Source organism: Neopelma chrysocephalum, unplaced genomic scaffold (genome assembly GCF_003984885.1).
Source record: "Neopelma chrysocephalum unplaced genomic scaffold, ASM398488v2 Primary Assembly neopelma1_24, whole genome shotgun sequence".
In the NCBI taxonomy this organism is placed as follows: Eukaryota; Metazoa; Chordata; class Aves; order Passeriformes; family Pipridae; genus Neopelma; species Neopelma chrysocephalum.
The window spans coordinates 40,693,982-40,715,511 of NW_020897693.1; the positions used below are offsets into that span (position 1 = coordinate 40,693,982).

Consider the following 21,530-nt stretch of genomic DNA (forward strand, 5'->3'; position numbering starts at 1 on the left):
GACCTTCTTGCAAATGGTCATCTGTGCCTTTTACCAGTCACCAAGAATCACCCCAGTCACCAGGACCTTTAAACAAATGACTGTCCATGCAATGACACGGGCCAGCTCTTTCAGACTCTGACACAACCCACCCGGTTGTGAGAGACTTGCCTATGTCCCTTTGCACGACACAGCAGGCCTCTGTCAGGGCATAACGCTTCACTTCATGACACTTTTCAATCAAATGGAGTTATTTTCCATCATATCAACATATTTTATGCAAGTATTGATACATATACTAAAAATCCCAAATGGTACAGAAAAGTGCCACTTGCTCCAATAAAGTAAATCTTCCAAGAAAAGTAATATGTTAAAATGATTTTCTTTCATTTTTAAAGATATTCAGCATCTATTTCCCAGCAGTCTATTTCCTGCATATTGTCTCTTCTCCTTCAAACGGAAATCTTAGTATAATTGATAAAAATCAACAGCTTGTGCAGCTTCAGTTTCAAGCTACAAACTAAACAAGAAATTAAACTGACCAAATATAAACATGATATTTCAGTCCAAACCTCCTTTGTTACAGACTTACTTCAAATCCCACATTTCATTACCATAGCCACGGTATCATTATAAACTCATAGTAAAGTGAAATATTATGACCAAAATTACTCTTCTCAAAGATGGCTTTAGCACAACACTCCATAGGACTGCACTTTCTGCAACTATTCCATCTCTCTGGAAATCAAAGAGTATAAGCTGCATGCACAGAAAAGGGAGATGTTTTGTACACCAATGCAAGGCTGGTTAGTTTGGTGCACAGTTTAACATGTGCTGTGTGAAAGGCTCTCAGAGATCAGAGGCCTGTTCCAAATTTACAAAACTGTACTTCAGTTCACTGTATGCAATTATTTGCCTTGCAAAGAATAAGTCACTGACAGGTCCCTTCAGGACAGGTATTTTACTCAAAATATTCAAAAGACTCCAGTGTGTGTGATCTGAGTACATAATTTTTTTTTATGAACCTCTTGAAAATAATACTTGAGGCCAGCATAGTAATGTCCCATACAGGAGAACAATGAAGATTAATTTTGCTAATTGTGCTTTTAAAGCTAAGTGGCAATTTAAAATAGGGTGAAAATATGTCAAACTGGTTACTCCAAGTTTTAAGGGATGTGCAAGTTGATACATCCTCTCTGATGTGTACTCATCAAAACCAAAGTATTTCATTTAACAAGTAACATTCCTCTTTCCTTTTATTAAGTTTAATGCTTTGCTGAGCAAGCTCCATTTCCAAAGAAGGTTGAGGAAACATGAACATCAAAAGTCAAAAAATAGCAAGGAAGCCAAATGACACTCTAAGACAAGTGCTTTGGTTCGAGAGCTGCAATATCATCAAGGCTGTTTACAATTAAAAGAGTGAGGTCTATCAATTACATTCTTCAACACTTCATATAGCAGAACTTCGGAAGTGCCAAAGAAGAAAGTGTCACATGTGCCTTTCCCTCACATATGCATTCCTTCAAGTAGGTCTCAAAAATTCTTCTGGTCCACACTCCTGTAACAAGCACTTCTTTAGTTAAGTTAAATATAGTAGATCTTTCTTTACAGAAAGACAGGTAAGAACAGTTATACTGTAGACCAGCTGCCAGATATGTTTTGTTTACACAAACTGCAAAATTGTCAAGGAAGCCTGTGAAACAACTAGTTCAGGATTCTTACACCAGATTAGCTGAAGAACAGGTCAGACACTAAAGAAAACAAACCTTGCACTGCTAGGTGTGAAAATGCATGCCCTGAAGCATGAGGATTCGTAAAACAAAGTGCTGAAATCATTCCTATTACTAAAGGGGAAATAATCACTTTCCCTATAACCAAACAACAGCACTGGCACATGCAAGAGCAAAGTGCAGCCATTTCAGTTGCACCACAGAAAGAGGAAGACCAGCTTTATAAGACCAATTCTCACCCATTTGTGCAGAAGAACAAGGTAGGTATAGACACAGATATAGCACTCTGCATAAAGTTGGTAAGATTATTCCTCTCTTGTACACAGATTTTTTCACACTGGGGAAAGTAAGAGGAGAGAAGCATGAAGCCACCTCTTGAAAATTTAATTTATCCTCTCTCCCTCTTCCCTCTCTCACCCTCCCCCTTCACCTTAAGATAAGTTTTTTCCCTCTGACAACTACTTGAAAAATTATGATGTTGTCTCTGAAGACAGGACACAAGCAAGAACAAAGTGTTAAGGCCAAGCTGGCACATACTCTGGAACTACCCAGACACCTTAAGATGAGAATCAAAGTAGTCTATACACCCAGATATTTTGTTCCCATCACTGATGCAAGTTAGAGAAGCTAAGGATCCATATACTAGCCAGAGATAGTCACAGTGCAGCAACATGTAGTGCACATACTTTCCTTCAGAGGAAAGGTGGGAGAAAAAAAAAGTAGCTGCAACTTACAGATCCAATTAAGCATCAAAACAAAAGCTGTTCTTCTAGGTCATCCATCCACAGTACAACTCATACTTTCCCTGTACCACTGCTGCACATGATACACAGCACTACAAGAGAAAGAGTTACTCTCAGACTGGCTTTCATCACAGAAGTGCTGCACTCACACAGTTGCTGGTGACTAACACTTGAAGACAACAAGTCACAGACTGCAAACCATAAAAGCCACTGCAAAACAGAATTTTCTTATTTACTGAGTCACTCATCTGCTAAGTCAGTCAGTCAGGGCCAGGTATTGGCAACAAACTTTTAAATCAAATTATTACTGAGCAAGTACTTTATAAACAAAGCATTGGCTTGAGGTGTGTCAACCATTCTGTGGCAGTAGGAACGAGACTCAATTGTGCTTATAACAAAATGCCAATTACATGAACATTTCTGAAGGAAACCATTTATGAAACTATAGCTCTGGCAGAGGTTTTCATCATCCTGAAATAATGTAAGTATTGTTTGAGAAGAAACTGTTTTTCTTCCAGTACAGTATGAGTGAACTAGATTACATTCTTCTATGAGACATTTTATACAGACAGAATTAAACTGTGTAAAGTTGATATCTTGAAGTCTAGTGTTCTTTCAGCCAGTCTAAACAGATGCTTCAGAAGAACAGCAAACCTGTTTGAAAACAGTTTCGGTACCATGAAAACCAGTAGCCCACTTACAGAAAATGGAGACAGTTATGGATCACTATAAAACTCTTGATTAAAGGCAAGACTCCTTCTTATTCATATATTTCTCTGCTGAAGAGTTCATCAACAGCAATTACTTGGTAGAATTAGGGGGCTGATGACTTTTATCACAATTGCATTGCAGAACCATTTCCTAACTGGAGAAGAACAGCCTCGCTTGCCCACCTGTTTCTGCAACATCACAGTATCACTGAAATAATCCACCTCACTTAACAGGATGCCCTCTGCCTATAATCAAAGGTAACTCTGAGCAGCTTGGAACTGCGAGACAAACTGAAGGATGCTTTAGGTGAAACGCCCATCTCTCTTAGCAATGAAGGAAAAAGCAAAAACCCCAGACATTTCTACACATGCAAACTGCTTTCTTTCAGCTTAGAGAAAGCTTAGACACACTCATACAAAATGTGTTGAGAAGAACCTTGTGCAGATATGACTATCCCTCTTTGCAATATCAATCAATACTAAACATCTTCAAAATGAGAATACAGGCTGGCATAAACACAGGGTAGAAAAAAACCCCACACACGATGACATGTCTTTGTAAAATAGACTTTAAAAATATAATGAAAGCTGCTTTGCTACATTATTTGTAACATCTGCTTTTTGAAGCAAATTCTTTACCATATCATCAGAATCTGAAGCAGCTGCTCGCAGAAAAACAAAACTGAAATAGAGGATTAATCTTCATTTATCCTTGGTCAAGAATGACAAAGAATACTTATCACTATTAGCTTAAAACCATAGTCCATCTTGAAACATCCACTGAATCACGTCATGGCTAGGCTTCGTGAACGAAGATTTGGGAAGGGCTCTACCCACGTTTCTTGCAAGCGCGACTGAATCACGTACTAAAATGCAAAATAGTCAGCTTTCTGATGAATGGTACCACAACCTCCAGGCACTTGTTGAAGAACCCAGGGGTTGTTAGCAGGCTAGATGAGAGGAATATCTAGCTCTAAATTCCTTTCTAAAAGTAAGAAAAAAAAAAAGCATAGCTCAATACAGGTTAGAAACTCTGCCTCTTGCCTTCAGAGTCTCTCCCCAAGAGGTGGCTTTAAAATGTTATTCAATTCCAGTGTACACCAAAATACATTCATAGTGAATGATGATGTGGTCTCAATAGAACCAATGAACCTGCTTGCTACCTGTTCTTCTGCAGGGCACCAAATAACTGCTCTGCTGAAGTATTACTTTTCCTGTGGTGGCTCAATGGTCTCAGATAAAAACAAGGCAAAATACTGAAGTTTGTCTAGATCATGACTGCCATCTATGTGGTTTCTCAAGTGTTCCTAATATTAATGCAGAAAAAGTAACTTTTTTAAGGGTCTGATAATTATTATTTTCAGTGTATTTTTCCATCACAAGGAAATACTTGAAAGGTACAACGCAAACACACCTCTTGGACAACATAGTTGCTACCGCTGCTACGGCAACAACTATCAACAACCCTGCTCTGGTATCAAGTTTCTATGCACCAGAGGTTTCTCTGCAATGAAATATCCATGACATGCTGCTGTGGTGCACTGGCAAGAATACACCTGATTCTGTGCTAACAACAACAGTTACAATGGAGCCTTCCTCCACAGCTCAACATCTAGAGCAAGAAAGCGTGTATAGAAAACCACTGTTTCTTCCTTATATGCCAAATGGCATTGAGTAAAAGAAATACTTTTAGTATTTCATTTCACTTTCTTCTGAATTACACAGCTGCAAGAAAAAAGTACAGAATTAGGATAAAATCTCCGATTACAATGATTTAAGCAAAGAGGCTCAAAACCTCACAATCAAGCCCTGAGGATCTGAATTTGAATAGGACGTATTTAGGAATAGGAAATACAGAAAAAGCTAGCTACAGAATCTGTAAACAAACAAACTTTACTCTTTCCTTGTAAACAAGCAGATTAATCTAGAAGCATGTTATATCACATGTTCTATTGCTTCACCCACTCTCCACCAAAATCTTCGGTATCTCAGGTAACATATTTCAGACTCTTAAAAAGCACAATTGTCCAAATGCATTGAAGTCTAAAGATGACAGTTATCATTAGTTTCAAATGAAGAAACTGCACGAGATGAGATGGATTAGATGAAGCATGGAGTTGTAAGAACAGAAGACACTGCTGCTTCACCTGCTCTGTACTGGATTCCAGAAAGAAAAAGGAATAAGAAACTCAAGACTAAAAATAATTAAAAAAAAAAAAATCAAAGAATAAGGGTAGGAAAGAGCCAAGGGGTAAAAAGGACAAGTATGAGATTTCCAGTATCCCAATGGGACCATATATTGATGTCCAGAATTCCAGCAAGTTGAGACTTGCCTTGTAATCCATCTTCTGATGCTTCAAAACTTCCCAGAGGGAAACTAGCTTGGAAGTGAGAAAGGAAACTATTTCTTCTCAATCCGTAAAACTCTTACTCTCTCTAAAGGTAAAACTGAACGCTCAGAGTACTGAAGGGCTGCATGTTCCAGTAACTGGAGATGATTTTTTTCTCAGATTTCCTATAACATAATGGAATATCATTATGCCTAAATATAAAAAGCCAAACTAAGGAATTTTATCCAGGAATGGGATGCAGTAAAAAGGATCCCAAAGGGGTCAACTGCTACATATAGTATCCAGACAAAAATTTCAAAGTGAATTTTTTGTAAAAACAGCTGAAAACAAGAAAAACCTTATAGCACCACACAGAACATTTATTAAGAAAGCCATTTTGAAATAGAACTTTCTTCCAGAGGAGGATCTGGAAATCTTGGATCCAGAACTGATTTCATATTCAACTGCCAGTAGAAGCATGAAACACATATTTTTAACTCATGAACAAATTGACCATACACTTAAAGCAAACACATTTGCTTTGATCACAATGCATGTAACAGTGAGTAAGACCATTGGCTTAAAGAGGAATATTAGCAGAAATCTCCAAGTACTCATTCAACTCTGTGCTCAGCACTCAGTAACTGATCAGAAGTTACTTAAACTAAAATGAATGCTAAAACTAATCTTAGATTTCTACAAGGTTTACATTAAAGACAAGAAAAACAATATATGGATAGACAGGTGTCACTTATGATTCTATCACTAACTACTAAGTAGCAAGAATTCACAGGATTACTGAAGTGGGAAGGGACCTCCGGAGATCATCTAGTCCAATGTCCCTGCTCCAAGCAAGATCAACTAGAGCAGGTTGACCAGGATCTCGTCCACCAGGTCTCTGGGGACAGTAGAAGAGTATCTAAACAACATGTGCAGACCAACAGGCACTACTGGCAGAAAGGCTGCAGACTGATGCAGAGGATACACAGGTAGAACCAGAAGCACAAAATACAGAGTAAGCTGTTCAAAGAAATTGAACTCTACTTCCCAACACCTTTAATTATACACAACCATTTGCTCCTTTGCCTCTTAAGTACACAGAGGGCATGGCGCCTTTTTACTGTGCAGTTATACACCACCTACACAATTTTCCTGCTTGACAGCCAAAACCTGCTTTAAAGAAAAATATTATAGGTTTTCCAAACTGTTCAAGCATAGGCAAATTTACTTTCAAAGTACCTCTACTACTGAAACGTATTTTATGACAGCACATATTAAGAAGAACAGAAAACTGCAGCAACTTTTGAATTATGCTATTTTAACGTTGGTGTTTTTTTAATATTCAAGCTCCCAAATTTTGTGAAATGTTAAGGCCATCAGAAGAGTAAATAACCAGGCCAGGACAGTCACAATGTATCATCTAGAATATTGAATCAAACCTGGCCCATTCAGTCAAATGCAATGCAAAACCAAGAAATAAGAATGCATGTCATACCTGGAAGCACTGGAAGCATAAAGTGTGGGAAAAAGGATCATCATCATCTTCGGGTGTTTAACTGGAAAGGATTCTAGTAACCACACTAAGGAAGAATGATCAAAATTTATGTTCCTCCCATTTATGTTTGTTTAGGATATAAAGATCAAAGAGTGCCTTGGAGAACAGGAAAAACACGTGCTGTGATAGCTAGAAATTCTTTCCAATCTTGCTTGTTGCTATGATTTATTTCTCAAAGGACAAACCAGTTTTCTTGTTGCTTCTAACAACAACAAAATACTAGAGACTATTTAGATGGAAGGCAAAAACCAAGCCATGCCACGGGGACAGTGGCTCTTTTCCATTCTGTACCAAACAGCTACATTACAGCACAATGCAAATTTCACAGAATCACAGAACCACAGAATATGCTTAGTTGGAAGGGACCCACAAGGATCAGAGTCCAGCTGTTAGTCCTGCACAAGACCATCCCCAAGAGTCACACCATGTGCCTGAGAGTATCATCCAAATGATTCTTGAACTATCAGGACTGGTGCTGTGACCACTTCCCTGGGGAGCCATTTAAAAGATGATGACAATGGAATCTAACTTTGGTTCTCCTGAAAAGGTAAAGAAAATTATTGACAAAAAAGAAAATCACTGATTAATTGCCAGGTCGGAAGAGGGACATTTTTCATCTATGGGATGACCCAAAGCTCAGATGAAAACCCACAAATGAGCCTCTGTTCCCCAGAGGACGAGATCCTGCAGTTCTCTACCATTTCCAACCTCCTCCTTTTCTGTCTCCAGGTTCACCTGAGAAAACTCAAGTAAATTCTTGAAAGGCAGTATCCTGTATCTCTTAGTCTCAGAGATGATTGTCTCAGGTACATAACCACCAGTGTTAGACAGAAAGCATCTTTTGGCAACTTGGTTGGTTGGTGTTTTGGGGAGGTTTTGGTTGGTTTTTTAGGGGGGATGGGTTGGTTTTGTTTTTTTTTTTTTTTCACTTCTACCAGGTGTTCTAAAAGCAAAAAGTCCCCAACTTCTGCCTTGCCTTAAACCCAGCTCTAAAGCAATCCCATTAAAGCCTTGACTAATACACAGCATTTTCTTTCCATTAAGGAAAAGCAACTGTAATTAAACAGTAAAAAGGAAAACAGGAGTGTGGCTGGAAGCTGAGCCCAGTAAAATTTGAATTTGAGATAAGGCACACTTAAAAGATAAGGAATAACTTGTTCACATAATTAAATGCAGAAAAATATGGGAGGGCCTGGAAGCTGCTGGTGTTTTCATATCTTGGTTGCCTTTGCAAAGGTTTTATGGAGATAAACCAAGCTATTGGGCTCAGGTGAGCTGCATTCAAGATTCATCTAGAGACAAAAGGGATTTCCCACCCACTTTTTGTTAAAGAAGCACAGTTTACAACCCCAGATAATATGATATTACAGTAAAGGATTTCTGTTCATGCATACACATTTGAGTGGAATCAAAATGTGTAAGCATGAACAGAAACCCTTTATCACCAGTGGGGTGATAAAGGTGATAAACCCTGTATCACCAGTGGGAACTTGCAGAAACTCATGCAACACTCCTGAAGCAACAGAGCAACTGATAACATCACTGATCAGAGCAGCTACTAAAAACTGCCACTATGCATTCTGCCACACATTTGCTGACACCAGAGAAATATCCAAATTCAGCACTCTCTCTCTCCACAGCCTGGAGCAGAGATCAAATGCTCTCCAACTATTAAAGGTCTAGCTACCCACAACATCACACTATTAGCCAGATATCTTCACTCCCTCCAATTTATCTCAGCATCTCATCACTTTTTACAAAGCTATTGTCTTCAATTACTCTTTATCAGATCACAAATTAAACAGTGTTCAGTGCAAGGAAAACCAAGGAGAATTTAACCTCAAATTCTAAAATTTTATTATTTACAAGACAGACTTGAGGGGAGGAGGAATGGCTTACATTTGGTATGGTTAAGGACCTTCTTCCCCCTTCTTTACTGCCATGCAAATCAAACTCAAACAAAAGTGGTATCAGTGATCCTAAGTTTATGCCAATGAAATTATTTCCCTATAAAAAAGATAATACTAACTAACCTTTAACCCTTTAAGACAGGTTAAAGGAACCTAGAAGAGCTACAATACAGACATATACCAGTATCTATTCACTGATAAATCTGGCTACCATTTCTTATTGTAACTTTAAACACAGCAAAAGTTCAACCAAGACAACATTAATATATAAGATGTCCAATTTCTAATATAATTCCATTCATAATATACGGAAGTATTCTTATAAATATAAGCAGTTATAAGCTCCAAATATGAAAAGTAGTTAGTTCACTCTACTCAGACAAACTATATGCTTCCTCACAGTGGTAGAATAAAGTTCCCCTTGCCTTTGCCCTTCGCTGGCTGCTGCCACTGCTCATTTTCCACCAGCTGTTAAACTATTCAGACCCCTGTAGAAGGCAAATCAGCTCAGCAAGCCAGCAGACACTAACCCCAGAACAAGAAGCATAGAGTTTTCTGATGGTTGGCCCAGCACAGTAATTCCCACCTCTGGTGTTCATCAACATAAGGGAGAGGCCAGGAACACATAAGCAGGAGAAACTGCATAGAGAAGCAGCAGCTTGAGCAAAGACAGGCAGAAAGAATCTCCTCCACGTAACAAGGGCAAGGTGTTAGACCAGCTTGGTTACTTGTGAAATCATACTGACTACGCTTCCATTTTCTATTCCAGATGACAAGTCAGTTGGAATACAAGCAGCAGATCTACATCATCACTTATACTGTTATAACACCCCTGGCTATCTGAAGAAACAAAGCTGTCAGTCAAAAATAAAACAACACATCTTAGTACTGTCGCAATCTTTGGTCTTCATCCAGAAAAATGTCTGTCCTTAGTAAACCTGTTCTGTAAATATGATAGTGAATGCAATAGGAGACAAACAAAAAAGATAACAAATTAAGAGGGTGCTTCATTTCCACTTTAGTGGACATGCAAAAAGGCATGTCACATGGTCTGCAAAGATCTCTTAGGAAAGCTTTGCATATATAAATTGCACTACAAACTGATGTATTAAAAAAAACCAAAATAAATTTGGTAAGCACCTTCTAAGTAGGGCATGAGTCCTAAGAGGTTTAGAAATCCCTTGTTTACTCTGAGGATAAGCTTTAACCATACATCTGAGGTCTTGTATTTCACAAGGCAGTGAAACGGATGAAAACTGATGTTTCTATTTTTATGTTCTACTTATATCAAGATAAGGAAGCAGCATAGAAGGTGACAAAATTAGATATGTAAAATAATTCATAATCCTTTTGCTACTTCTCTCTGTTCCCTTATTCTGCCAGGCTAATTGTGAGGAACAGTATAATAGGAAATTATAGAAACAAGGTGTTGAGAGGAAAGGCAGTCAGAGAAGAGATCACGCACAAAACAAACCAAACAAAAATAGGATGGCAAAAATTCACTTGGTAAGAAAGCAGTGTGTTATAATGTTATTGTATTTCCATCAGTAAACTTGATACCTGTAGGTAATATTCTATTTTCATGGCAATGTCACAATGCTCTTGGTAGCATACAGATCCATGAACTTCCTGGGTATACATTCTCTCCCCACAGTAATGCAATATTTCACACTGGATAAGGTTTCTACAGAACTACATCATTCTACCTCATTTGAACTATAAAAATTCGCCTCCTCAGTGCTTTTCCAAACAGAGCCATATATCTCACTGAACTTGAACAAGGTCACACTCTGACTGCAGCAACAATGAATGGCCGGAAACACCCATGGAAATTCATGGATCCTTTATTTTATCCATTCAGCTTGCTACTGAACCAACCTCTGATTTCCTCATTGTGTTCCCAAAGGAAGGAAAGAAAACATGAGAGCACTGATGTCCTGTAAATGCCCTGCACAGACACAACGTTCACACTGAGGTCCATTGTAGCTGCTTCCTTTGAGACGCTACTGTTTCATCAAAAATATATGACTTGCAATCAGCTTTGCAAAGTGATCGCTAGCTTCCAAAATTATCATTCAAGTACCATAAAATTCCAGACACCACGAGAATCCCAACTCCTAAAGCTATGAGTGACACAAAACTTACATTAAAGCTGTTGCAGAGAGGCTTCAAAACACAATCCTCAAAATCCCAAACACTTCAATATAATACATGAATCATCTGTATGACCAACGTCATGGTAAACTCAACAAAAAAAACCCATAAGTCTTATTTTCAATATTTGAGAAGAGCAACTTTACAGAACTCTTAAAAAATAAAATTTTTAAATGAAAATAAAAAGGGGATTTCAATTATATGTGATCATTAGAATCAAAGTGCTGCAGTCATCACTAGCTATTTTGGGGACTGCTACACTAAACTGTGATCTTTGAGAAAATCTCTCTCTTACGAAATGTTGTGTTTCATACATAACTGGTTTTGATGCCAACCAAGTTTTCCAAGACAAAGCTGTACATGGTTCTCCTACAGATTAAGGCCTTTATAAAAGCAGCCCATTCAGACTGGCTTAAAATATAAAAGAATCCTATAACGAATGTTTCTCAATTGTGGGCACATTTTAAAATACATTCTCATTAATTTCAGATATTCAACATTTACTACTTTGCCTCTTCCAATATTCCGTGAACAAGTAATTTTGTACTCAAAGCTTTCACTAACTCTCATAACCATGCTTCATCCCCCTGGTGTTCATTTGCAATGTGAGACACTTCAACAAACAAGCAAAATTTCTTCAGATCATTTGCTTAGAAGAGGACTGTTGTGGTTTAAGCCCAGCTGGAATTAAACATCACACAGCCGCTCACTCAATGCCCCCTTTCTGCCCCCCACCCCGGTGGAATGGGGAGGAGAATCAAAAACTTGTATGTTAAGAACAGTTTAATAATTGCAAATACAGTAAAATACAGTAATAATGGTAAATGGCAATAATAATGATAATGAAAAGGGAAAAACAAGCGATGCACAATGCAACTGCTCACCACCTGTTGACCGATGCCAGATCCCCCTTCTCAAACCCAGATGTTGCCTTCCAGGCAACTCCCCCCAGTTCATACACTGTGCATGACATTCTATGGTGTGGAATATCCCTTTGGTCAGGTTGGGTCACCTGTCCCAGCCTTGCTCCTCCCAGTTTCTTTTGCATTCCTCCTCACTGGCAGAGCATGAGATAAGAAAAAGAGTCCTTGACTTAGGATAAACACAACTTAGCAAAAAACCAAAATATCGGTGTGTTACCAACACTATTCTCATTTTGAATTCAAAACACAGCACTGCAACAGCTACTGAGAAGAAATTAACTCTACCCTAGCTGAAACCAGGACAGAACCTAAGAAGGTTAGTTAGTTAAACCAGCTGGGAACACTCACCAAGTTTCATTAGTGTAAACTGATCTAAGATTTCATTCCTAGGAACTTGGGGTTTGTCTCAATTCCATTTGGGAATTGATATTCAGGATGTGAACACTTGAGGATGGCACCTTTCTTGCAACCAAACAGCCTACAGCCCAGCCAAGGACCTTGGCATCTTTGGGACTCTCAGGGCAGCATGATGATTTATTTCTCTGCCAGCTGCCAGTTTTTGAAAATCCTGTTGTGCTGGGTATAAACGGCAAGGTGCTGGCAGTAGAGGAGCTGCAGGAATGGCTCCTGCAGGAAAAGGCAAGGGGTTGTTCTGTCCCAGGCCCAGCTGGCTCCAACAGAAGCTGAGACACAGCTGAGCTCCTCAGCAAAGCTGACAGCACCTCGGGGAAACTGTGTTTAAGAAAAGGCAGAAAACGCCACAAAAGAGAACAAAAGAAGTGAGAAACAACAAAGGGAACACCACCAAGGTCAGAGGAGGAGGAGGAGGTGCTCTATGGTGCCAGAGGAGGAACCCAAGGGAGGTGCCAGGGAGCACCGAAGCCAGAGCAGGTGGATATACCCTGAAGGAACTGTGGCACATGGACAGCCTGTGCCAGAGCAGATTTTTCTTGCTGAAGAACTGCTGTCAGTGGGGAGCCCATGCCAGAGCAGAGGAAAAACGTGAGAAGGCAGGAGCAGGAGAAAGAAGCCACCTCACACCAACTGTAACCCCTTTGTCCCCTGCATCACGAGGCACAGGAGTCTGGAGCACAGGAGTGAAGTTCAGCCTGGGAAAGTGGGGAGGAAAAACGTTACTTTCATGTCTGTCTTCCTCTTTCTTAGCATCTGTCTCTATTTTAAATGGCAGCAAATTAAAGTCATTTACCCCAAATCAAGCCTGTTTTGCCCAGAACAGTAATTAGTAAGTGGTCTCCCTGTTTTTATTTGAAGCTACAAATCTTACCCTATTTTCCATCCCTGCCCCACTAAGGAAGGGGAGAGACTGAGCAGCTGGGTGGGCATGTGCTGTTAGCCAAGGCCAACTCACCACCCAGCACATAACAGTTTTGACCCAATCTTTAACAGGAATGCTGATGAAGCAAGAGCTCAAACCGAGATTTGTGTTACATGGCATGAATCTCATTACTGCTGCTGAGTCCTGGTTCTCAAGTAGAGAAATATAATCCAAATTGGCTAAGTGCCTAACCAATCTGAGTTGGGTTAAAGACCCTTTTTTCACCCATCCATCCATCTATCTATCCTTTGTGAAAAGCAATGCACTCACAGGCTTGACAGAGGACACACATTTCCTATGATCCAAATTGTTACTGCTACAGAATAGCAAAGGCAGTGAGCAATCCATTAATATTTCTCTTCTCTCTTGATCTTAGAGCTCCTACTTCTATGAAGGAGTACATAGGATCCATCAGCAGAACTAATCAGAACAAATTATACAAAAATCAAGTCCACTCAAAATACTGCACCTCTCAAGTGCTGCATTTCTTCAGAAGTATATACTATTGCCTTATGCATCCACACAGACCTTCATCCTGGGAGCTTCACTGCTACTTCATCCTTCATCTAATTTGGGTTGTGAGCTTCAAGGAATGGGAACTTGCTAATAGGAGATTCTGTATCAATGCAAGACAGTCCAAATAATAATCCATATCATTAAAATTTCTGTCAAGTTCTCTAATCCCCAATTACAAACAGCAGGTGTAATTAAGCACTGGTAAAGTAACAATCTATTCTTTTGCAATAGTGCAAGATTGAAGAAATTACAAGAGGGCTTCCCCAAAGGATTCCTTCCCATGTGTGTTCAAAGAGCAACAAATGCAGTTCCTAGGAAGGTTGATATCCTCAGTTAAAATGCTCCAGCATTCAAGAGTTGGAGCCAATTCCCTACACACCAATATATGGATAGAATGAAGATCCTCTTCCCTTTCTGCAACCCCCAAGCTTTTAAATAATTCCTATGACATATTGTTACACATTCAGCCAAAACACAGATCTTTCATCATCCATTCCCAAGTCAATTTGCAAAACTGAACATTACTAGAGAAGGATGGAGTAATGTTTGGAGTACTTTTTTTTCAGCTGATTGCTTCAGATGTACTAACAACAGGGATACGCATGAGAGCGCCTTTCAGTTCGTATCTCTCTTCATGGATGGAACAGAGGCATTGTCTCTCCTTTGTAATCTTACTTGCTGATAACCTTGACCTGCAACCTGTTAGGTACACCAGGATTTAGAACACAAACTTCCATTTTTAGACAATCAACAGCAGGTGAAGATATTTCATTAAATAAATTACTCTCTTCCTATGTTACTCCACTACGAAAGAATAGTCCAGTGCAAATCACTTACTGACTGCTGATGTTCTCAGTTACCTAGACTTGGAAGCCATGACATTGATTTAATCATTCATGTGCTGTTAAAGAGATAAAATCTACATATGATACTTTCCCATGTTTTAAATAATTTGTATTTTGACTGGTATAGAATCTAGAAGATGCCTTAATAGGAAAATCACTGAAGTGTAAAGTTATGCAGATTGCATAATCCTTTCTGATATGCTTCACTTCGGTAAAAAGTATGCAGGTTGGAGAAATTTAAGTCAAATTGTCAATAACATCTCCTGTCTAGCTCTCCCTACCTGTCTGAAATACCTTAGTACATCTTAAAACTATGAAGATCATACTTCCCAACTGGACAGCCAAATCACATTTGCCTTTGCTTGAAGCGATCTCTAACTAGTTCATAGTCTATCACTCAATGATGCATGTCCTGAAACTAAATATAAAACCTTCCACCTTTTCACTCATGTTTATTTTTAGTAACACCAGTGTCAGGATCACCACCCAGTTGTTCTTAAGGCCAGTGCATGAAAGGTTATCTACTATCCATCCATTCATTCTTAAATTCTCTCTCTCTCCTTTGAGTCAGGTTTTTCCTCTTTTATTTGTATTTCTATACACCTGAATGATGCAGTTTTCTTTCCTGCCTAAACATGCAAAGCTATCACAGCCTTCACAACAAACTCCCACTGATGTCAACCCTATGCCTCGTCCTCTCTCTGCTAACTTAGCACCTCTGAATTCACCCCAAGTTCTGTCTTCGCAGACTGGACTGCTCTCCGAAAATACCTCTAGGTCCACCTCAAGCCCATGAGTGAGCCCACAGAGCCTGACACTATCCTCAAACACAGAATGAAGGCATCCATGGCAAAGAAAACTTCCCTTGTTCATTAGACACTATCCTTTAGATAAACATTTTGAATTTTGTGATACAATAAATAAGAGACCAAACAAGCTATTCATATTATTTATAACAAAATAAATGGAGCTGCACTACATTGCTGAGGTATGCTTTTAAGAGAAAGGACGGAAGTCTTCCTACGACAGGCTGTGCACAGATCCCCCGGCAGCGCACAGAAGGACATTTAGGGCTTTATGCACACTGTCAGCATGTGTGCCTGCAGAACTGCAGCGCTCGTGACCAGTATCGGGCTGCTCAGCACTTCGGGCCTCTGTCACTCCGCAGGGCCGCGCTGCCGCCGACACGGAGAGCTGGCCCCCCCGCACCCCGGCGGTGCGGGACCCCGGCCCCGCGCCCACGGCGCTGAGCGCTGTGCTCTCGGGCCGGGCCGGGCCGGCCCTGGGCGACTCCCGCCTCCCGCCGCCCCCCGCGCCGCTCCCGCCCGGCCGGGCCGGCTCCCCCGGGCACCGCGGGCCCCTGTGGCCGCCAGCCCGGCTGCACCTGCCGGGCCCCCGCCGCCCCCCGCCCGCGCCGCACCGTTCGCGATGAGCTTGGCCGAGAGCTGCTTGACGAGCTCGGGAATCCGCTCCCACTGGCACTCCGAGCGGCACCGCTCGATCTCCGTCTCCAGGCGCGAGCCCGCCTTCCTGGTGGCCATGGCCAGGCCGCGGGGCCCCGCCGGGGCAGGGGCCGTGGCGGGCGGGGGGAAGCGGGGACGGGCGGCGGCGGCCCCGGAGCGGCGGAACTCGAGCGCTGCGGCCGCGCCGCGCTGGCGGCACCGCGACCGCCCCAGCGGCGCCCCCTGGCGGCCACCCGGGCGGGGCGGGGCCAGCGGCGGAGGTGGCCGGGCCGGGCCTGGCGGGACGAAGGTCCCGCCACTGCTCCCGGGGCTGCGGGAGGGACAGACACAGAGGGAGGGAGGGAGGGGACGAGTCTGCCCAACGCCACCGCCGCTCGTAGCGGGGCCGGTACCGCCAGGCTGCCGCGGGCACCGGCGGGAGCTGCTCCTTCAGAACCCACTTACACACAGGTGGGAATGGCACGTTCAGCTGATTTCATCCTTCCACCGGCGAACGACGACCACAGGCCGCCTTCCCCCCCCATCTGATTTACTTACCCCTTCTACAAAATGTAGCGGAAAACTGGTTCCTGCCCGTCACTGGTCGCCTCTTCACCTGCCTTGGCACCGCTCACCGCCCTTCGCTTGGTGCTTTTAATCCATTTCACGGCTTTCTCCCCTTGCCCCCTCCACGTTCGTACCTCACAGCACACTCTCTGCACTCCCAGTAGCCGACAGACCCTCGCACACCGTGTCCCACACCACGGCACAGCCCAGCGGGGCCACAGGCGCAAAGCTCACCTGCGCCTCAGTCAAGGGGAGAGCGGGGCCTGTGAAACAAAGGTCCGCACTGCGCAGAGATCGTGCCCTACGTTTTGAGAAAATAAACGCATTTCCAGCATTTGGGAGAAATAAAAATGCTACCTGAAACAATTCCAGTGGTACCGTGTATCAAGTGTTATATCACACATACATGACACACCAGTTCCACAAACTCATATACACCTTGGAAAACTGCTGCCAAGACTGATTTTCACTGAAAAAGTACCAAAAAGACCGAGACTGCATTAAAAAAAAAAGTCACATATTATTTATTTTTCACAAAATAAGGATACAGCCCATTGACAGAAAGAACAGGTTTTGCAGAGATACGGTGTAATTAAACAAAACATAAATTCAAATAATTCAAAGGTCTTGCTCCACACCCTTGGGTCACAGCGCAGACTTGTACTATTAATTCTTTTCATCTGCAGAAATGAGAAAACAGTGAAGCCAACAGGAATTTGGTTGAATTTGTGACAATAACTATCTGTCACAGATGATGATGATAGTTTGGAGTTTTGAAGATTCAAAAAACAGGCTAGATGCTATTTTTGCTCTTACATGCATTGCACTCCTCTGGATCTAACACGTTAGTCTTCAGACGTGAAGTTCACAAACTCAGAAGTCAAATTTGGGCAAATGCAACATTACGAGCCTGAGGCAGGTCAATCATTGTTTCATAACTGTTAAGAGCAACATATTCTTATTCCCCAAACCCTGTGAATCTTCAAACTCCTGTGGATCAATGCTATCATGAGTCACTTTTATGTGCTGTTCTATAAATAGATCAGTTAAATGTAAACATGACATTGCCTATGGGCATTGGTAGAGTTGTTGTGCACATAACAGAATTTCTAAACAATTTTCTAGTTTGGGTATGTCTGTGTGTCACATGCACTAGGTACTTTCTGAAGTTTTGCTTTGGTTTTGATCATCCACTGAAACATCAGGAATGGGATGCATCTTTTCAAAGATCAACAATTTCCATTGAATCACTAATTGATCAGGAATGGACCCAGGCTTATACAACTGAAAGCTTGTATTCTCAATGTAATAAATATCCACTTCCTACAAATCTTGTTCTGCTTCTATTGCCCTTAGACCATCACAGCTATTGCAACTCTATGACAGTTATCAGGTGTCTTTTTCAGTGTTTCAACTAATTAACTTTTCATTCCCAGTTCTATTGAAAGCATAATAGCACAAAATTCAGATATTGTAATTTGCCTTTTGTCAAGTTGCTATTATAGCACTTTCAGGTTATAGTCCCATTTCAAACAAAACATTCTTCAGATTTTAAAAGTGAAATAGAAATGGTAGCAGAACATTACAGTGTTTAAAAATACAATGGAATAATGCAGGATTGGAAAGAGGATTTAGTAATATAACAAAAGCAAAAGGAGAAAGGTAAAAGCATTTTTTGCTTACCTGAAGTTTCAGACGATCTACAGAACATTAAACTGATTACAACATGGATTACTATACTGGAGAGATAAGACAATTAAGTTAAAAATGACGCAGGAAAACAATGGTAATTCAAAATGTTTGATATTGTAACTACTAGTTCTTTTACACATAAGACTATGAAAATGAAAATTTCAACTTTTGAAAAGAGCTCATTTGCTTATGAAGATTATTCATGTTTATTCACAACAATTTTAACACATTTTGTTAGCACTGATCACATCATTTCAGTAAGAGCTACCAGCAAAAGAATAGTATTAAAATATTTACATAACAGTTCATCAGGCTTATTATCTCAACAGCTACTATTTATGAAGTGAAACGTCTATGCAAAAGGAATTAGTACATTTTGAAATTCATTGGAACACTTAGAAAATCTGCTTTAACATTAATGAAACTTCCATATACTTAAGACTGCTCTGAGAGGATTCCATTATAGATGACCCATACTGGAATACAATAATGGATCTTGAACGAATAGCATAAAAGTCATAGAGAAAAGAAGTAGGATCCCACATATTTTGTCAATTGTCCCTTATTTTTTCAACTTTAAACAAAGTGTTGTTTTCTGGAAGTGGCCTGTTAATCAAATTGTTGGGGCAGACTGAGGCATACATGTACTTCGCTAGAAATAGTCTGCTTGTAAGGTGAGGCAGCAGGCTGACAAATATAGAGAGATACCTGGTTTCTGAAAAGGATGGAAAATTAAAATGCAGGAAAAGTAACTAACATGTATTGGTCAACTATTTTGCCTTATGCCATCACTCCCACTCCAATTCCCCCAAAAACAGGGCAGTAAGAGAAATAATGGATTGTTCAGTGCAATTTCATGAACTTGCTATGAGGAAACAGGAACTTAAAGTACATGGCTCCACACTGTGGTGGTTTGACCTTGGCCAGATGCCAGATACTCACCAAAGCCACTCTATCACTCCCCTCTGCAAGTGGACAGGAGAGAGAAAATAAAATGAGAGGTTCATGAGTACAGGGAGAGGTCACTCACTCTTAGTGTCATGGGCAAAATAGACTTGACTTGGGGATACTGAATTTATTACCAACCAATCAAAATCAGAGCACAATAATGAGAAATAAAACAAATCTTTAAAAAAACTTCACCTTTCTTCCACCTCTTCCTCCTTCCCAGGTTCTACTTCCTTCCCACCAGAGATGCAAGGAGACAGGGAATGGGAATTGCAGTCAGTTCATCACAGGTTGTTTCTGCCACTGCTCAGAGAGAGTTCTTCCCCTGCTCCAGCATGGGGTCCCTCCCACTGGGGACAGTTCTCCATGAACTTCTCCAGCACAAGTCCTTCCCATGGGCTGCAGTTCTTCACCAACTGCTCCAGAGTGGGTCCTTTTCACAGGATGCAGTCCTTAAGGCACAGCCTGCTCCAGCATGCGTCCCCCACAGGGTCACAAATCCTGCCAACAAGTATGCTCTAACGTGGGTTCATCTCTCCATTCGTCCACAGGTCCCTGCCAGGAGCCTGTTCCCACAGGTTCACAGCCTTCTTTCGGGAATCCACCTGCTCCAGCATGTGGCCCCTCTGCAGGCTGCAGGTGGATCTCTGCAACCCCATTGACCTCCATGGGCTGCAGGGGCACAGCTGCCTCACCACAGTCTTCACCTGGGGCTGCAGGGAAATCTCTGCTCCAGCACCTGTGGCACCTCCTCCCCCTCCTTCACTGACCTTGGTGTCTGCAGAGCTGTTCCTCTCACATATTCTCACTCCTCTCTTCCCTGAGCACAACTACATCTGTGCAGTAACTTTTTTTTTTCTTTCTTAAACATTACTAAGCTATTACTACCATCTCTGAAGGGCTCAGCCTTGGCCAGCAGCAGGTCCATCCTGGAGATGACTGGCATTGGCACTGTTGGACATGGAGAAAGCTTCTGGTAGCTTCTCACAGCAGCCACCCCTGTAGCACCCACACGCACACTACCAAAACCTGGCCACACAAACCCAATACATAGCCTGATATGATATTCATACTCTCATACTTCTCGTAACCTGAAAATAAACCTGATAAAGCAGCTTTCTGCACTAGTAACTCCACACAGAACTATGAGGAACAGACATGACGGGGGTTTATACTGATGAAAATGTTATAGAAAATATAAACTGACTTAAATAAAGTAGCATTTTAATCTCTACTAAGATATTAAATATTCTATAACAGGAAATCAGAAAAATCAACTCAAAGAGTACTTGCATTTTTAAAGGTAACATATTCAAATATACGACGCTCAAAACCCAGACGAGAGAAAAAAACAAACCTGCAAGCAAATTTACAAGGTAACTGGGTTTTATTCTAGACTGACTTTGGCTTCTTAGACAAATACTATTCACTGCTGAAGTGGCAGGGAAGGAAGCCAAGACCACCTTTATTCTAGCTTTCCTTCATTCTAAAAAAAAAGAAAAAAGTTTAAAACAATTATTAAAAAAGTTTAATGCAGTATTTTCATGACAGCCTTGCTGAAGTCAACTCTCTAGTATGGAGGCCCTTGAGGTAAATGGGCCAGGCAAAGCTTAACATCCAACTTGTGTCAAAGGCTAGCAATCCTTAAAGGTCAGTGTTGTTTCACTATTTACATAAAAAGAATTTAATATGCAAGTTTAGACTACTACTTTGGTTTTAGTTTGGTGCCCTGACCAGTGGTTTGTTGTTTTTTTCCAAGTAGTTTGTCTGTTTTCCTTCTTATAGCATACATTTCTGTGAGAAAGACAACAATTCTGAGGGAAATATAATGTTACAGAAGACAGCACAGAAGTCCTTATTTTATATTCACAGTGTAAAATAGAATAAAAAAGTAAATATTTAAAAGCTTTTCCTCAGCATAAATCCGTATTTTACCAACTTTTTTGTCTTTCAATACAAATCAACATTTTAATGTCTATTAAGATCTAAATGTATTCTATTGCAAGTGATGAAGGATGCAGTTCAAATACTATGTGTATTTTAAAGCAATCGTAATCAATTCCTACTACTGCCTGCCATTTTCTCAAATGTGAAGTGCAAAAATTTTCAGGTCAAAACATATTAATGTGAGAATTAATTTCTCTACAGTG

General features: G+C 40.9%; 1 protein-coding gene across 3 annotated transcripts in view; it reads right to left on the minus strand.

The window, feature by feature from the left end:
• The window catches only part of TTC7B (tetratricopeptide repeat domain 7B), a 134,893-nt gene extending 118,524 nt beyond the window's left edge, over nucleotides 1–16,369 (minus strand). For 2 of the 3 annotated variants that reach the window (XM_027673391.1, XM_027673407.1), the window contains exon 1: nucleotides 16,152–16,332. In XM_027673391.1, the coding sequence (XP_027529192.1) occupies nucleotides 16,152–16,272 (121 nt within the window). In that variant the 5' untranslated portion in view covers nucleotides 16,273–16,332. Of the gene's footprint in view, nucleotides 1–16,151 lie in introns of all 3 variants that reach the window. The other variant, XM_027673400.1, reaches the window with a different exon arrangement.
• Between the last annotated feature and the right edge of the window lie 5,161 nt (nucleotides 16,370–21,530).